The sequence below is a fragment of the Heteronotia binoei genome, chromosome 5 (assembly GCF_032191835.1).
Source record: "Heteronotia binoei isolate CCM8104 ecotype False Entrance Well chromosome 5, APGP_CSIRO_Hbin_v1, whole genome shotgun sequence".
NCBI lineage: Eukaryota > Metazoa > Chordata > Lepidosauria > Squamata > Gekkonidae > Heteronotia > Heteronotia binoei.
In genome coordinates, this window is record NC_083227.1 from 140491564 (window position 1) to 140509688 (window position 18125).

General features: G+C 43.8%; 1 protein-coding gene across 1 annotated transcript in view; it reads right to left on the reverse strand.

Annotated features, from left to right (window-relative positions):
- The window catches only part of SHROOM1 (shroom family member 1), an 89121-nt gene that overhangs the window by 16295 nt on the left and 54701 nt on the right, over window positions 1-18125 (reverse strand). Inside the window, exons 2-4 of the mRNA XM_060240508.1 lie at window positions 17825-17880; window positions 11975-14633; window positions 5637-5707 (exon numbers count right to left, since the gene is read on the reverse strand). Of these exons, the coding sequence (XP_060096491.1) occupies window positions 5637-5707; window positions 11975-14494 (2591 nt within the window). The 5' untranslated portion in view covers window positions 14495-14633; window positions 17825-17880. The remainder of the gene's footprint in view (window positions 1-5636; window positions 5708-11974; window positions 14634-17824; window positions 17881-18125) is intronic.

The window sequence follows — 18125 nt, forward strand, 5'->3', positions numbered from 1 at the left end:
TTACTCACTGGTAATCCACCCACATGGATTAGTGCACATGCCTCTATTTGGCTAACTGGATTGGCATACCTACAGGCCTGCAACACATCCACATATCCTAAAACCCTGGCAATGTTCCAGAACACTGGCAGGGCAACACCGTGAAGATATCATGGCCCATGAAGTTCTAAATCTAGGGTACCCCATCCAACCGTTGGGGCCAGTAGACTAAAAGACGGGAAAGGTCCTGGGGTACTGGAATTTTAGATGTTTTAGACACTCTGTGTTCCCAGGGTGGGGAGTCTATGATTTACAGATCTATACAAGAAACCTGTCCCGAATCTTACAAGAAGGCCTTGAGAAAACGCCTCATCTCTGTTCACACTGCAGAAAGAGGTTGATAGCATAGCTAATGTTGTGCTCCAGAACCGAAGAGTGTTGAATCAGTTACTTTCCGAACAAGGCGGGACATGTGCTTATCTGGGAGAAGTATGTTGCTTCTACGTTAATGAATCAGGTAAAATCCTCAGTGGAGTTAAGATCTTACGAGGACTGGTGAAAGAAGCACAAGGAGTAGATACAGCTTTTAACTCAGGAGCTGACTTGTTCAAATGGCTCACCAGCTGGCTCCCTGATTTTGCCTGGCTGAAGAAGGTTTTATTGCCTTCCTTATATTCATCTTGGTGTGTATTATTGTGTATGGTTGTATTAGGTGTGTGCCCTCGATAGCTTCACGCAAAGCTCAGAATGCCTACCCCATATATAGGACCCCACCCCGCAGAGAACCAATATATGAAGAGATGAAAGCTGTTAGATCGCAATGTATTTAGGGTCAGGGAAACTGTGAAATCTCAAGTTCCCCTGAAAGGGGGGAGATGTGGTAGGACCCCCAGATTGATAGCTCCAATAATCTATAATCAACGTGTGAGCAGAAATGCAGGCTTAATAAAGGCAGACACAACAGGCTTGTATTAGCAATGGAAAGCAGAGCTTTAAGGAAAGAGGAACTAGCTCCTCTATGCCTTAGCTTAGCTGCAGAGAACATAGTTGCACAAGGTAACCGCAAAGCACAAGCTGACCGCAGAAGCAGGAGTCAGAGTTGTTTACCAGAAGGGAAAGGAGCTGGAAAGCCCCTAAGAATATGTACCCAGTATTCTCCCCCTGCACCCCACATAGGGAGAAACCAGATAAGACCAGAAAGGCCGGATGCCCAGACCACAGTGACCTCGAGTAACACCCAGTAACAGTACTAACAAGACCGAGTCCCCTTCCGAGTCCCCTTTCCTATGACTAAATATGGGCAGAGAACACCTACTAGGAGGGTGTCACGAGGGACAAGAGAAACGGGTATCGGGCCTAGATGGGGAATGATGATGTATGTATTATATGAAAAGAGGAAGTATGTTTGAGGCTCTGAAGGCCTATAAAAGCCGTGATTTTTCTATGCTTGTTGCCCAGTCTCTCTTGAGAGTCTGGCGCCCGTGTGCAGAGGGCCCGTGCACGTTAAATAAAGAAGCTGTTTCCTGATCTTGTCTCTGGCCTCTGTGATTGCTTCAGCTGAAATTGGTAACGTATAAATAGGGTTTTTCCCGCTACAACATCACTTCCTCTGACATCACTTCCCCCAATGACATCATTTCCCCCAAATGCCACTGCCGGAAACAGGAAGTGACTTCACAGCACTTCCTGTGACGTCCCCAAAAATCCCCCAAATATCACCGCCGGAAACAATTTTGTTCTCAAATCCTGTATATACTTCATCAGTATATGGGATAAGGCACTTTCTCAACTGTGCTGCATAATGCAGCCTATTTATTTTGTCCTGTTTGCTCTGTTGGCTCTATCTGCGCCACCTTCATCACTTTCGGGGTGTGGATCCCCCAGTGGGGTGGTCTCCCGACTCCCTCCGCCGGCTGTTTCTGATAGCCCTGCGCCCCCTCTTTCATTTGATATGTGTCCCGTGCGGGTGCCACCCTCCCGCCGGGAGATGCCGCAAAATGAGCCCCCTTGAGGCTTATGGCGGCAGGGCTCGGGGGAAGCGAGCTAGACTGCTGTTCTTTTGAGGGGTTATAGAGTGTTTCGAGCCCGTCCCTGTGGCATCGGTCTCATCGTTGTGGGACCCAGGGGGCCGGCGCAGCGGCCCGCCGAAGCAGCCTGTCACTAATAACACAGGTCGAGATGCAGGACAGGAACCCGGAAGTGACCGACAGGCTGCTTCAGCAGGCCGCTGCGCCGGCCCCCTGGGCGCAGGGACGCTCCCTCCCTCACTCGCCGCCTTCCCCGCCGGCGCCCGCGGCCCACCGCCTCCGGGGCTGGCTAAACCGGGACCTTTAATGGTCCCGGTATAGGCAGCCCGGGAGCCGGGATTGGGTGGCCAGAACCGGGAATGTCCCGGGAGACCGGGACGGTCTGGCCACCCTATGTGTAAGTGTGGTCCTTGTTATTAGTAATGCCTCAGCCATTATACAAAAGTTGTCCATTATGCCTCTGCAACCTCATTCTCCTGAGGTGTGTAAGGAATGTAGGGGAGATATGACTTTTCCAAAACACAATTTTATAGATTGAAGAAAGAATTTGTCTGCAAGAAAAATATTGCCTTGAGGGAAGGCATCTGCAGACCTCATCCATGACAACAAATGAATAACATTTATTTTTGGCAAAGGGGACAGAATTCAGGACAACCCTAGTTTAACCCTGAGGTCCTAGAATATGGTTGGAAGGAACATGGCATTAACACACACTAACTGATTCATACAAGCCTTTTCATATGACTTGACTTAAATATGCTTAGGCAAATTGTTACTGCTCTTAATACAAGGATTTTTTGCCCTGCGCAAACTAATAGCACCCCATCTTCATTTGCTGTTTAAGCCACACACATCAAAGCTCCCTTTTAAAAGCATCTAACTGTATAAACCTAATAAATCTTCAACAGTTTTATGGAGTGGGTGGTTTGCTGTTAGTATTGCAAAGCACTGGAATGCATTTATGCTACTACATTTCATTCTGGAAAATGAAGATAGAAGATGAGGGTACTCTGGTCAGGTCTGTGGCTTCCTCTACCAATGAAAAATAATAAAATGTATTATCTATTGTCTATAAATCTACCAGACTCCAAAAATAACCTCCAAATTGTTTTCCAGTTCTAAGGAACGCAGCTTTCCTTAAGACTAGCTTTTTACTCGGTCAATGCCAGAAGCTTTTCCTTCTGAAGTAAAATTCTCTTCTAAGCAATCATATTGTAGTAAATATTAAACATCTGCTTTGAAGCTATATGCACAGAAGCCTTCCATATTATTAGGGCAGCATGTCCCTCCTAAATTTTGAATGCTGTTTCTCTAGAAGATCAGGTGGTGGAGCTCTGACCTAAAAAAAAATGATCACGAGAATCGCTGATTCTGTGCCTTTGAATTACAGAGTGGAGTTGTACCAGTTCTGCAAGCAGTCGTTTTGTGCATTTGCACATAATGTTGAGTCGAGGAGAAGCCAAAATAGTTCTACATTTCAACTGGAAAACATTATAATTGCAGAACTGTAGCATTCTAGATATTGACTGGACTGAGACTCTACAAGAATTCATAGCAGACTTTTGCCACTCAGAGTTTAGAACCTGAAGTGATGACTGGACATTCAAAGGCTTCTTAAAGGCTCTCAGCCAACACTACCCTTATCAGACAGCCTTCAGTAGTTGGATGAATTAGTGAGCTTTTATCCTAGGGTTGCCAAGTCCAACCCCAGAAATATCTGGGGACTTTGGGGTTGGAGCCAGGAGACACTGGGGTGGAGCTAGGGGGGAAACGGCGCCGGGGAGCGTGGCGAGCCGCCCCGTCTCGGAGCGGGCGACGCCACTGCACCGCTGCTGCCTCTTCTCCGCTCGCCGTGGCCGCTCCTCCGAGATGGGCTCAGCCTGAGCCCATCTCGGAGGAGCAGCCATGGCGAGCGGAGAAGAGGCAGCAGCGGCGCAGCGGCCTCGCCTGCTCCGCCTCTGGGGTGGAATCGGAGGGGGGGTGGAGGCAGGCCGGGGGCGTGGCGAGCCACGAGTCCGGGTCTTAGAAGGGCCCGGATTCACAGCTCGCCATGCTCCTGGCCTGCCTCCGCCCTCCCCTGGTTTTGCCTGCGCTGCTGCCGCCTCTTGGCTGCATCTCGGAGGAGCAGCTGCGGTGGGCGGGGAGGGGGCGGCGGCGGCGCGGTGGCAGCCTCGCCCGCTCTGGGATGGGGCGGCTCGCCATGCTCCCCGGCGTCGTTTCCCCCCTCCCCCCGCTTCCGTTTTTTTGGGAAGCTGGGGAAGAGGGTGGAAATCCTGGGGTCCCCCACCAGGGCGGGAGGGTTGGGAAGCCTATTTTATCCTCTAGTTAAAGGTGGAAGGGTGACTAGAGTTGTCCTAGATTCCTTCTCCTGAGTGTGATTATTACTCATTCGCAGAAGATCCTTTACAGGCCTGGTCTATACAAGCGATGGTGAAATAAGAGAATCCTAAAATGGCAGAGTGAACTGGATGGAGAATACCAGATTACTCAATGCTGTCCCAAATCACAAAATTCCCAGAATTTTAAAAAAAGATATAGCATAGCAGGGAGAAAGGATTTAGCACAGCCTACATCAAGGTATCAAATGTCAGGCTCACTCAGGGCTTTAATCATGCCCCCGAGGCTCTTTTCTCTCCCACCTCCCCCCACACCCCATTCTCAGCATTTGAAGCTCTGAAGCTGACAAAGTTTGCTTCTCTTTCAGTTCCCTGCCTTTTCTTTGCAGGCTGCAGCACAGACAAAACTGCAAGGGAAATGTGGAACAGACTCTCCATCAAAGCTGCAAGGAGAACGTAGAGTGGATTTTCCATTAAGATCTCTGTGCCCAGAAAGATATGGCCCAGGGACCTTGATAGAAGACCCATTCCATGTTTTCTGTGCAGCTTTGTCTGAGCTGCAATAAGTTTCAGTGGAATATAGATCAGTTTCACTTTCAGCATTCCTATATAGACAGCTGAAGCTCAGGCTTCCTGGAGTTGCAAAAAAAAGGGTTGATGCTTTGAGCTAGCTTGTCTCTGCTCAACAGACCTGACCTAGTGAGTACTCTAAGCTAGGAACCTACAGCCAAAGGGGAATATTATACTGTAGAACAATTGCCAATCTGAGTAGACCTGGGGAAGTAAGAGAAATCCTGTTGTCAATGGAATTTCTGTGGGATTCAACCTTATGCAAAAATAACCATATAAATAATGGATTTCATACATTATGCAAACCATATGCAGTCTTCAGATGGTGCTGTCTGTCAATTCATCTAAGTGTCTGGCCAATGATAAAATATTCTCCTGATACACATTATCATTCAAAAATGCCTGAAAAAAAATCTTTTGGATTAGTTGGTTTGGAGAACATAGTCATACTTATGACATTTTTGCCATGCATTATACCCCAATCACCACCCAAGATGCATTTATCTAGAAAACTGAATGGCAACTTATCTGAACACAGCTGGGGCCTCCCAGAAACAATTTTCATGATCATTGTTGCTGAAAAAACTATAATAATGGAAGTTGTTATGGGGAGAATGCAGTTGTGCCAGTGGAAAGGCCAAGTAAAACTTAAGTTCTTCCTTGATTGGGGGTAATCAAACACAACACAGGGAAAGTACAAGTCATGAGAACACTAAGCACTTACCAGGACTGGGAGGGATAATATTTGTGGTCCTGAGATGACAACACTGGGCAGTCTGTAGATTTATAGAAATCCTGGAGACAAATAAAACTTATGATGAGGAATCTCTGCATACAACTTCATTGCTTTTCACTTTCTACTCAACACGCAATCTTCTGGAATGAGACATATCAGCCCTAATGAAGAAATGAGGTATTTTTTAATCTCTTCAATTGCACTTCTACTTTATTACTATAGTGGGAACAGAAATCACTTTGAGCTGTGTGTTTGATGATATTCCATGCAGAATTTAACTTCCTGTGAGAATCCCAGATTTCATCCCCTCCCATCCTGGATAGCTTTTAAGGCTGCAGAGAGGGGCTTGATAGTGCATGAATAATGCCAGATGAATAAGACAAAAAAAAAACTGTGTCTGAAGAAGAAGACCTCGGCAGAGAGTCGGCTTTTGGTACACTGCATGACTTCTTGATCCTTCCTATCACCAGCACAATAAAGGTTGTCAGAATCTTGCTCTGAAAGAAAGGATCTTCTCTCTGAGTTTCATTGCATAACCATGTATAACACTGGCTCCTGATTACTGCAGCAATAGTTGAATTTTTTTCTCAGGATAGTCAATATCACCATATTAAACTGGAAACCATAGATTACCATAAACTAAAATGTAATCATCAAGATAATTTTAAAATGTTCATGAAAAACTGAATAAGTCTTCTACATTACAAGAACACACCTGGCTATGGTGGGATTACTCCAGATCTTTCCATTCCAGCCATAGCACTGACAAGCAGGCAATGATGACTTTCCAGAAGGAACACTAGCAGACTGAAGAACAGATGCTTACTTCTGTTCCTCAGTGGTAATACATGACTCAAGATTCTCCAAGATTTTGTGTAGAGTGCTGCACACCATGCTAATCTCAAGTATGCTTATCAGCTGCCTAGTGCATATTAAACTGCACTGGTCCATGAAGCTCAATATTGTATATTCTGGCTGCTAGCGCTTGTCCAAGTCTCTTAAACTTCTCGTCTCAGAATGTTTACTAGCAATATCAGGGAGAGAACAGGGATCAATTTTTGTACTGCTTTAGCAGTTTTTACCCACCTTGGAAGAATAGGGTTACCAGGTCCTACCTGGCTGCTGGTGGAAGGAAGATCTTGTGCATAGTGCAATGACATTTTCTTATGTATAGAGTAAGAAAAAGAGCAAGGACATGGTAGGCCCATTGAGAGGGCAAGAAATTGAAATTGTAACAGGTAATGAAAAGAGGGCGGAACTGCTCAATTTCTACTTTTCCTCAGTCTTCTCTTCTGAGGGAAACGGTGCTCAACATGGCAAAAACATAACATATAAGAAGGGTATAACCTAGGATCAGCATAAACACCTAGTTTCTTTAAATGAAACTAAGTCCTCAGAGCCAGATGAATTGCATCCAAGAGTTCTAAAAGAGCTTGTGGATGTAATTTCTGAGCCTCTGGCTATTATTTTTGAGAATTCTTGGAGAACAGGAGAGGTGCCGGAAGATTGGAGGCGGGTGAATGTTTTCCCCATCTTCAAGAAGGGGAAAAAAGATAATCCGGGTAACTACCGATCCGTCAGCTTGACATCTATACCTGGAAAAGTTTTAGAACAAATCATCAGTCAGTCAGTTCTGGAACATTTAGAAAGAATGAATGTGATTACTAAGAGCCAGCATGGGTTTCTCAAGAACAAGTCATGTCAGACTAACCTGATCTCTTTTTTTGAGAAAGTGACTACCTTGCTGGATCAGGGGAATGCTCTAGACATTGTTTATGTAACATTCTGCATTTAGATAGGAAAAATCCAATGCATGGTTATAGGATGGGAGAGACTTGTCTTAGCAGTAGTATGTGCGATAACGTTACTTATCTGGATTTCAGTAAGGCTTTTGATAAGTTTCCACATACTATCCTTGTTGAAAAGTTGTTAAAATGTGGTTTGGATCCTGTTATCGTTAGGTGAATCTGTAACTGGTTGACAGATCGCACCCAAAGAGTGCTTGTGAATGGTTCCTCATCCTCTTGGAGAGGAGTGACAAGTGGAGTGCCTCAAGGATCTGTCCTGGGACCTGTTTTGTTCAACATCTTTATCAATGATTTGGATGAAGGAATAGAGAGAATGCTCATTAAAGTTGCAGATGATACTAAATTGGGAGGGGTTGCAAAGACAGAAGAAGATAGAAACAGGATGCAGGATGACCTTGACAGGCTGGAAAACTGGGCTAAAATCAATAAAATGAATTTTAACAGGGATAAATGTAAAGTTCTGCATTTAAGTAGGAAAAATCCAATGCATGGTTATAGGATGGGAGAGACTTGTCTTAGCAATAGTATGTGCAAAAAGGATCTAGGGGTCTTAGTGGATAATATGCTGAACATGAGTCAACAGTGAGATGCGGTGGCTAAAAAGGCAATTTTGGGCTGTATCAATAGAAGTATAGTGTCCTGATCATGTGAAGTGATGGTATCACTTTACTCTGCTCTGGTAAGCCCTCACCTGGAGTATTGTGTTCAGTTTTGGGCACCACATTTTAAGAAGGATATAGACAAGCTGGAACGGGTCCAGAAGAGGGCGACGAAGATGGTGAGGGGTCTGGAGACCAAGTCCTATGAGGAAAGGTTGAAGGAGCTGGGGATGTTTAGCCTGGAGAGGAGGCGGCTGAGAGGTGATATGATCACCATCTTCAAGTACTTGAAGGGCTGTCATATAGAGGATGGTGTGGAATTGTTTTCTGTGGCCCTGGAAGGTAGGACCAGAACCAATGGGTTGAAATTAAATCAAAAGAGTTTCGGGCTCAACATTAGGAAGAACTTCCTGACTGTTAGAGTTTTCTGCATTGTGCAGGGGGTTGGACTAGATGACCCTAGAGGTCCCTTCCAACTCTATGATTCTATGACATCACCCATAAGTGACATCATCACACTGGGAACATTGCACAGGGGATGCTCTAGCATTACCCAAATGCTAGAGCATTCCCTGAGTGATGTGCCTGGCACAATGATGTCACTTCTGCATGATGTCATCGTGCCAGGCACATTGGGTGCCAATGGAGCTCTTTGGGGGCAGGGATTCCCCCACCAGCCAGCTCCATGTTGATGGGTTGGGGGCCCCAAAACCAGGGGAACCCCTGCCCCTAGTGGAAGGTTGGGAACCCTATGGAAGAAAGGAGAGCTTAGAAATGCTTTGACTAATAATCAATGAATAAATGTAAATGGTAAGTCTCTGGCATGCAAGGCATTTAATTTACCACTGAGCTATGGCCTATTCTCCCTAGAAAGTTAAGAAAGCAGAATTTTTGAATAGACCATGCAGTCAGTTTGTCAGCATGGCTAGGGGGGGAAATCACAATGAGAACAAGGAACTGACTTCATTTTCCTGATACGCTTGAAAACAAGGGAGTTTCTTATCAGATAAATAACCAAGAGCCTGAACTAAGAAGTGAAGCAAATTCCTTCCCTCAATTTTCTTTCCCGTTTGCCTTCCTTATCCTGTTTGCCCAGCATTATCAACAGACATTGTCCTCCAAGTTTTGGCACTGAGAACTGCATATTTCTGCCCTGATGCTGAAAAATATCTGTGGAGTGTGAAAGTAGGGGGGGGGGGGGAGTATATAGCTTATTATATCAACTAGTTTAAGCAAGATATTACCATTGGAATATCTCCTCATTCTGTGGCATTTTGCAGGCTAGGACATGGTCTAGACATGAGATGGGCAGTGAGTTGAGTTGGTAGAATGGACCATACCACTTTGACAGATTACATCGTTCACTGCTCTCTCACATAATTTTCTGTAAAGACAGAACTACCTTACCTTACCACAGCATGTAAAAACCTGGGCTAGAACCTCTCTTTTTGGGGGGCTAATTTTTAATTTGCAGGAGGTTTTTACAGGGGGAAGCATTTAAAATGTCTGAAGTAGCCCTGATCTGAATAGTCCAGGCAAGCCCAATCTCGCCAAATCTTGGAAGCTAAGCAGGGCCGACTCTGGCAAGTACTTGGATGGGAGTCTTCCTTGGCATATCAGGAGTTGGGAGCTTTATTCGGTCACCTCCCCGAATATCCTCCAAGTCCCCAGTAGGGGTCAGTCACCAAAGGTCATCGGGACATCCATGTGTGTGTGCGTGTATGCACACACATGCACATATAAATACAAAATTACAAAAAATTTCTCTGAAGCAATATATCTCATTACACTACCTTTGAATTCCTATACATCATTGTGTTGTGTTTGTAGCGGGGTTGCCCCCTGGCCACTAGCGGGGGATGAGGGGGTAGGGTTGCCAGATCCAGACAACCTGGAGTCTGGGGAGGTGTTGGAAAAGTGCAAGTTGCTTACATTTCAGTCACTGTGGGGTTAACTGTTATTGTTAAGGTAAGGTAAGGTAGTCCCCTGTGCAAGCCCCAGTTGTTTTCGACTCTGGGGTGATGTTGCTTTCACAATGTTTTCACGGCAGACTTATTATTTTTATTAATACTTATTATTACTGTTATTGTTAGTTGTTAGTAAACAGGATATATTATGTAGTTTTGTATCCAATTAGAAGCTGTCTGTAGTATGCCTGGAAAGCCAAGAAAGAAGTGTGTTAATCTGTAATCTTACTATTGGTCTGTTAGCACTTTGTTTGTAAGATTGTTTTGATTTTCTATGCAAGTTTAATTGCTGATGTTTCAGGCTTTGTCTCGCTGGCAAGAAGAGGCAACAAGGACCTTCGTTGCAAATAAAGGTAAAGGTAGTCCCCTGTGCAAGCACCAGTCATTTCTGGCTCTGGGGTGATGTCGCATCACGATGTTTTCACGGCAGACTTTTTTACGGGGTGGTTTGCCATTGCCTTCCCCAGTCATCTACACTTTCCCCCCAGGAAGCTGGGAACTCATTTTACCGACCTCGGAAGGATGGAACCTTGAGTCAGCTACCTGAACCCAGCTTCCACCGGGATCGAACTCGGGTCATGAGCAGAGAGCTCGGACTGCAGGACTGCAGCTTTACCACTCTGCACCATGGGGCTCCTTTCACTGCAAATACAGCCATGTAAATGTTAGGATATAGTTAGTAAGGTAGAATGCATCTTTTATTTTCTTTCAACCCAAGTACCCTTCCCTAATGCTTTTCAGTAAACTGTTTTCTTTATAAACTTAAGCATGCGTTTTGCCTCCTTTGTCTACGCACATCAATTCTGAATTTTAAACAAATATCCCAACAGAAGGACAGGGACCTCAGTGGGTTACAATGCCATAAAGTCTGTCCTACAAAGTATCCATTTGTAGATGACCAGTAATTCCAGGTCCCACGAGGAGGCTGGCATCTCTAGTTGTGTAGGTCAGGCCTTAGTCTCATTGAAAAGGAATTGTTCGATCCAACTCAGCATGTGCAACTATATACATATTGCCAATCAGTTTGCCATTAGATAGCATTAAATTCATGGGGGAGATATATTTCTTGGGATGCAACGCTTTGAAAAATATTGGCCATTTCCCTTGCACAATTAAGTTCAGGCAATTTCAACGAGAAACAAAGTTAGACACCTACTTCTATTTCACATGAAAATAGTGGATGGGTACTGGTGAGCCAAAATTAAACAGCTTTAATTCCAATTATTATTTACTTTATTTATATCCTACCTTTCTCCCCAAGGAGGAATTTATCCTGAGAACTTTCTAGTAAAATTAACCTACTGACTTTCAAACAGGAATATAGCCATCATAGTTCACATGGCCAAATGTTTAAATATTCAGGTCCTACACAAGGCTGGCCATAAAATATGAAGAAGGTGGTCACAAAGGGTAGGGCCTTTTATCTGGTCTGCCTTCCCATCTATGGAATGCCTTTTGCCTCTCCTTGCTTCTGGCATGATCACTGAAAACCCTTCTATGTCAGGCCAAGACTTCCTTATTTCAACTAGCTTTTAACTGCTCCTGTTCATTGGTTCTTTTCAGGGGTTGTTTTGTAAAAAAAAAAACAGGTGGTGAAGCTCATCCTGGGATTGTAATGCAGCTGCACCTACTATTCAATGGACAAGGTGTGGAGGAGAAAACTGTCAGAAAGGTTCAGGAGCTGTGCTAAAATAAATAAAAATCTAACAAAACAAACGTTAGGTTTCACTGATGTCTGATTATGGGGATGGAGATGGGATTGCTTCATAGTACCATTTTATTATACCATTTATTTTTATTATACCATTGGACTTCCTTGGACACATTTCTGGAGTATACAAATATTTCAAAATAAATACATTATTGATAAGAACTAGTGCACATCAACATACAGAAAGCTCTGAAAATCTGGCACAATTGGGCAAGTTGTATCTCAATAGATTTTTTATTACCTGCATAGGAGAAGGCGTTGACTTTGATCTCCCATGGCCTTTGCTGGAGACAGAAGCACCCGAGTAAAGAAGACTTTTCGTTGAAGTACATCTGCCGACACAGCTCCCTTCACTGACAACAGAATGTATTTTCCAATCAACCTTTTCAGACATGGAAAAAGGAGATACAGGAGTTGCAGAAGAGAGGAGAACAGGTGCTTCCAGATTTCTCCCAAGATAAGAAAATTGACAGGAACTATCAATATTTTGTGATTTCTTGCTGCTGCTGAGGTTAGAAATGCTGTCTTCTGAAAACTTTGACTCTGAGGGCCTTGTTGGCAAAGGGGGCTTTTGTGGGATGCTGGTATGGACAGTAGCAGGCCGTTGTCCAATCTTGCGTTCCATGTACTGAAGAAGGGCATTGTGCTGTATCTGCTTCAGTTCCACCTTTGAAAGAGCTCTGCTTTGATTTTCCAGACCTTTGTTATTAATGATCCCAGGGTCTTGATCATTGATTTCATCAGACCTGCACCTTGCGTTTTTAATTCTCCATGCTGTGTTGTGATCTCTCTGGTCATCCAGTTGATTCAGCTTCTCAGGTTCAGAATAAGAGGTCTTCTTTTGTTCTTTGGTGATTCTTTTCCTTCCCCCAATTAGACTAGCTTGGGGTCTTTGGGGCTCTTCCTGTTTATCGATGTTTTCAAGTGGCTTGGAGGAAGGAATCAACTGGAAGTCTTCATTTGTACTAGATAATGACAAAGACCTGAGATGCTGAATGGAAGGCCTCGAGGAAGGCTTCTGCTTCAGCCTAATGGGCAAGCTCATCTGTAAATCCTTTCTCTTAAATGAGGTTTCTCTCAGAACTTTTCTTTGAGCAACTTTAAGTTTTTCTCGATAGTCATTCTTGAACTTCTCATCCACTGATGATGCTGGGCTCTCTAGAATTAGCTCTGTCTTCTGGCTGGCAGCAGTGTCTTTCACACAGCTGTTACTGTCCCTTGGTATTTCTATTGGTTCTGCAGAAACTGAACAATCGCTCCTTGGAGACTGCATATCAAAGTCTTCATGTAACTGAACTTGATTTGGATTACTCATCATGTTGGCATTTTTCCCACCAGAAAGGTAGTAGAGCAAGGGAGTTGTTTTTCTGTTTATCTTTCTATTGGCAGAGTCATCCTGGGATTGACTTTCAACCTTCTTAGAAAATTGTTGCGGAGAACGAACAGACATTAGCATTTCCTCTTGCTTGGGCTTTGTAAGAAGTTCAGGGTTGCCATTATTTTCACTTTGCTTTGCTTTTCTAACTCCATTGAGAATTTGGAATGCAGATGGCAACTTCTGCCTTCTAGCTTGCTGTTTTAGAAGTGGCTGCTCAATATTTCTGCTGTTTTCTTCTCTAGAGCTGAAACACTGATACTTGTCTTCATAGGTATTAATTATCCCTAGTGCAGTCAGACTTGGAAGAGAACTGTCCGTGTACTTTAAGCTTGGGCTGTTCTCATATATCTCCTGATCCAAACCTGAATGCTTGTCAGCTTTGAAAACACCACAAAGCTGTCCTTCTTGTTCACCAGGTACTGACATGGTACATGGCAGGTCTGCTTCTGCAAAGGGTGGTTTGTGTACACGGCAAGTATAAAGACACTGTTTGTTCTCTTGTGTATCATTAACAGCATTATGGCTGGTGTGTGGCAAAAGAGAGGACTTAGAGTTCAGTGCCTCGGGAAATTTATAATTGTGGGCTGAATTTAATGGGTGGACCAAAGAACCAGATTTTAAATAGCCTTGAAAATTTAAATAAGGTTTGGTGGAAGCGGTAGTTTCATTTTTCTTTGTCATATAATGATTGGTGGGATACCAAATGTCACTGTCTTCTAGTTCTATGACTGGACTTTTATCTTTACATGTTGAAAGCCAACAGTCATCATAACACTTTCCTGGGGAGTCAAAAGGGAGGGTTTTGCTGATATCTTGACTGCATTCCTCTCCTTGAATTCTGTAGTCGAAGCAAATTCCGTAATGACTTTGATCTGTATTTCTGCTAGCTTTATAGCTATCAACTTGAGTTGGTGGGGATGACTGGTGTGAAAGATGTGGTGGAAGCCCAGCCACAGATGATGGTGGTTGGTATAGCATCCCAGAAGTGCTTCCATATGGCTGGCCATTGTCCATTTTGTGCATGCTCATTTCTACTGGCTTGTCTTGATATATCTGTTTAAGATTAGAATGCATTGCACAAGGATTAAAAACACCTCTTACATATCCTGAGTCCATGTATGGAAGCTGTTCTAAAGGCAGAATGTCATGGTCACTGTTGCACAATGGAATATGACATTCTGGAATATTGGAGCCACCAGAAAAAGAACTGTAGGCAGAGTCTGCTTTCCCAGGGATGTGTAAGCACTGATCCATGCCACCAACAGGTGTCTCAGATGAAAGCTTGTTAGCATAGCTGGGTGAGGTTACTGGCTCCAGAACCTCTGCTATTCTTCTGACGTGTCTCAGGTTCCATCTTGAGACTTCATTCCCACAGGAAGACATTGTTGCTACTGTCAGTCATTTGGGTCCATTAGGAAAAGAATTGACATGGAATTAAGATGTCCTTGTGCTTACAGTGGAGAATAAGCATCCTCTGGCAAGTATTATTATGCTTCAGCACTGTACTGGCTGAGATATGATCCTGGAAGAGAGAGAAGGTAATTGAAGGACAACTGTGACATTACTAAAGTCAGTTGACTTAGAAGGGCATAACTTTGCTTAACATTGCATTGCATGTCTGGCAAATTAAAAAGAAGCCTAGGTTAAAGTTCAAAATTAAGTACCTTCCCATTAATTTTATCATGGAAGCAACTGTCTTCCATGAAGCAACATGGAAGCAACTATCATGGAAACAACTCAACTGTCTATGCAACCTAAGACTGCTGCCCTGCAATTCCTCCCTTGCTTTCTTCTCGTCCCCCTTCCATTGACTGTCCCAGCCCCTTTCCAGAGCAGTTCCCACAAGTATTTCAAGCTCGCTGTGCATGCTAAGTGAGGCCTTCTGCAGCCCTGTAGCTAGCAACTTTTTGCTTAGGGGGCCCATGTGGGGCCTGTTATTATATGACTGTGTAGAGCTGTCACACAATATTTATATTTATAAATAACCAATAAACAAATAATAAATAAAAGTGGTTTATTGCACAATAATATTTCAGATTTGTTATAATTTATTATAGTAGTAGTCAACTCCAAAGTAAGGTCTGGATCACCATATATCACAGGGGTGGCCAAAGTGTGGCTCAGGAGCCACATATGGCTCTTTCACACACATTGTGTGGCTCTCAAAGCCCACAATGCCCCATTGGCCAACTTGCAGAAGGCATTTCTCTCTTTAAAATACTTCCCCAAGTCAACAAAGCTGGCAGCTTGGAGAATGCATTTAAAGTTGCTTTCTTTCCACCCCTCTCTCCCCCCAATCTATTTGCCTTCCTTACTCCCTTCTCTCCCTCATTCCCTGTAGCTCTCAAATATCTGACATTCATGTCTTGTGGCTCTCAAACATGTGATGTTTATTGCATGTGGCTGTTATGTTGGCCATCCCTGATGTATCATATGCCCCCACATTCAAGGGATTCTCTCCTTCTAGGGAACGCGTGCTGGGTCCTTGTTCAAAGAGCAGTTCTCATGCCTGTTGCTCAAAAACCAAGTGCCCCCAGGACAATGACACCGGCAGAAACAGAACATCACTATGCTCTGGTACCTTTAAGACCAACACAGTATTATTCAAAGTAGAAATTTTTGTATGCAAACACACTTCCTCAGATACAAACAATCAAATAAAATATCCTTAAGTCCTGCTTATAAGGAAAAGAGAGACTGGGGGCAGCAGTTACAGAACAGCCATACAGAGCCAAGATGCATTGAGCTGAAATAAGCCTGTAAGATCAATGAATGGCAGCAAATCAGCACATAAATGCAACAGGGATGTGAGAATGAAACCAGAGTCATTTCTGCAGAACCCCCAAGTCAAACGAAAGTCATCCCAGGGTACATGTGATAACAGACTCTCAGCATGTACACACTTCTTCACATACTTTGAAACAGATTTCCTCAAATATTACATTTCATTGCTAAATGAGAATTAACACATTTCAGAAATGCTTCAGTTCCTTATACCAAACTGAGTTTCCTGAATTTGAATTCATTCACAAGCACACTTAAAGCACATTGAAACTTTGCATCCTGACTTTTCTTTTAAATCAATGATGTCAATGCCACCAATAATCCTATCAATAATTCCAGGGCTCCGCCCAACAAGGTCTCATTTATGTCGGATTTGACCGTCATAACAAATGAGTTCAACACCTCTGTTTTAAATAGTCCTTGTATCCTTTTGTATGGATATAACAAAGTTTTCCATTCAAATTCTGTCTGAACAGACAAGCTTTGACAGTTGAAACCTCATATTCCCATTGAAAAGGTGTGCCGTCCCTTTAAATGTGATGGCCAGAACTCCCTTTGGAGTTCATGATGCTTGTCACAGTCTTGCTCTTGGCTCCGCCCCAATGTCTCCTGGCTCCTCCCCCAAAGTCCCCAGATATTTCTTAAATTGGACTTGGCAACCCTAGTTACTACAAAGATTGCTATCAGTGCCTTGAATGCATTTACTAAGTTTTATAATGTTTGGGTAGGGTTGGCAGACCACCTGGTGGAAGTGGGGGTCCTGGACTTGCCTGGAGAAAGAGAAAGGCCCAGGCCTCGTTGCCAGCAATACACAGAAATTGACATCAGCACACCAGCAACATCCTGGTGACACTTTGGTATTTGGGCAAAAACTCTATGGTAGAAGCCTGTTTTACTGCAGAGTTTTTGCCTAAATACCAGAGCATTGCCTGGACAACGCTGGTGTGATAACGTTACTTCCTGTGCAACTCCAGCGACAAGGCCTAGGCCTTTCCCTTTCTCCAGGTAAGGCCCCTCTCATCCCCTGCCAGTTGCCTAGGATGGGAGTGGTTGTGGCTTTGTTATATTTGAACTGTGTATTGTAAGTTGCCTTGAGCCATGGGGAAAAATGCTTTATTGATTTTTAAAAAAAATATATTAGAACTATGGCAATATGATGCTCACTATTAGCATGTCAAAAAGCTTATTATTCCTAATAAAGCTAAGATGTGTTGGCTGCATATTGTGAGGCTAGATTTTTCCTTTCTCATGACCAATAACAGGGAAGCCATTTACTCAGATTCTTCTTGCTGGTTGCATGGCAGCAGAACATTTTCAGGAGGAGGAGGAGGAAATTGAGATTGAATTTATACCCTTCACTATTCAAAGGAGTCTCAGAGTGGCTTACAATCTCCTTTCCTTTCCTCTCCCCACAACAGAGACCCTCTGAGGTAGATGGAGCTGAGAGAGCTCTGACAGAAACTGCTCGAGAAGAACAGCTCTGTGAGAAGTTGTGACTGACTCAAGCAGGGCTGGCCCTAGATTGTCTGGCACCCTATGACTGGACTTTTATAGCAAGGCTAACTTCTAGTGCCCCCCCCCGTACTGATAATATTACTGAGTCACATGGACAGCACTCAGTTCTGCGCCCCCAGAAGTCTGGTGCCCTAGGCAATCGCCTAGCTTGCCCTGTGGCAGGGCCACTCCTAGACTCAAGGTCACATCAGCAGGTGCATGTGGAGAAGTGAGGAATCAAACCCAGTTCCCCCAGGTAAGAGTCTGCACACTTAACCACTACACCAAACTGGCTCTAGATCCAGAGTGTCTGAGGCACATAAGTGCATTACACAAATTGGCCCAACTCTCTGAGTTTATATAGTTCAGGATAAAATCATTCTCTAGAGGTCTCCAGTGCCTCATCAAAATATTTAATTAAATATAGATCTGTACCTTGGTTGGCTGTTGGAATGAAAGGCACTTGCTGCTGCAGCCACTTGATGCTCTACCTGACAAAAAAATATTGCATCATGAGAAATCTCTCCTGGACTGTGGAAAAAAGACTGCTAAAATGAAATGCCAGACACATAAACCAAACTGATAATAAACTGTGCTATGAGTAGTGAGTCATATATTATAATGACAGGCAAATAGCTTTGCCCTGCAAAACCAGTGACTATCCAGAAATACTCTGATGGTGAGGAAGGAGTGGGACAAGCATCAACCAATAGGAGCTCCATTATTAGAAATGTTA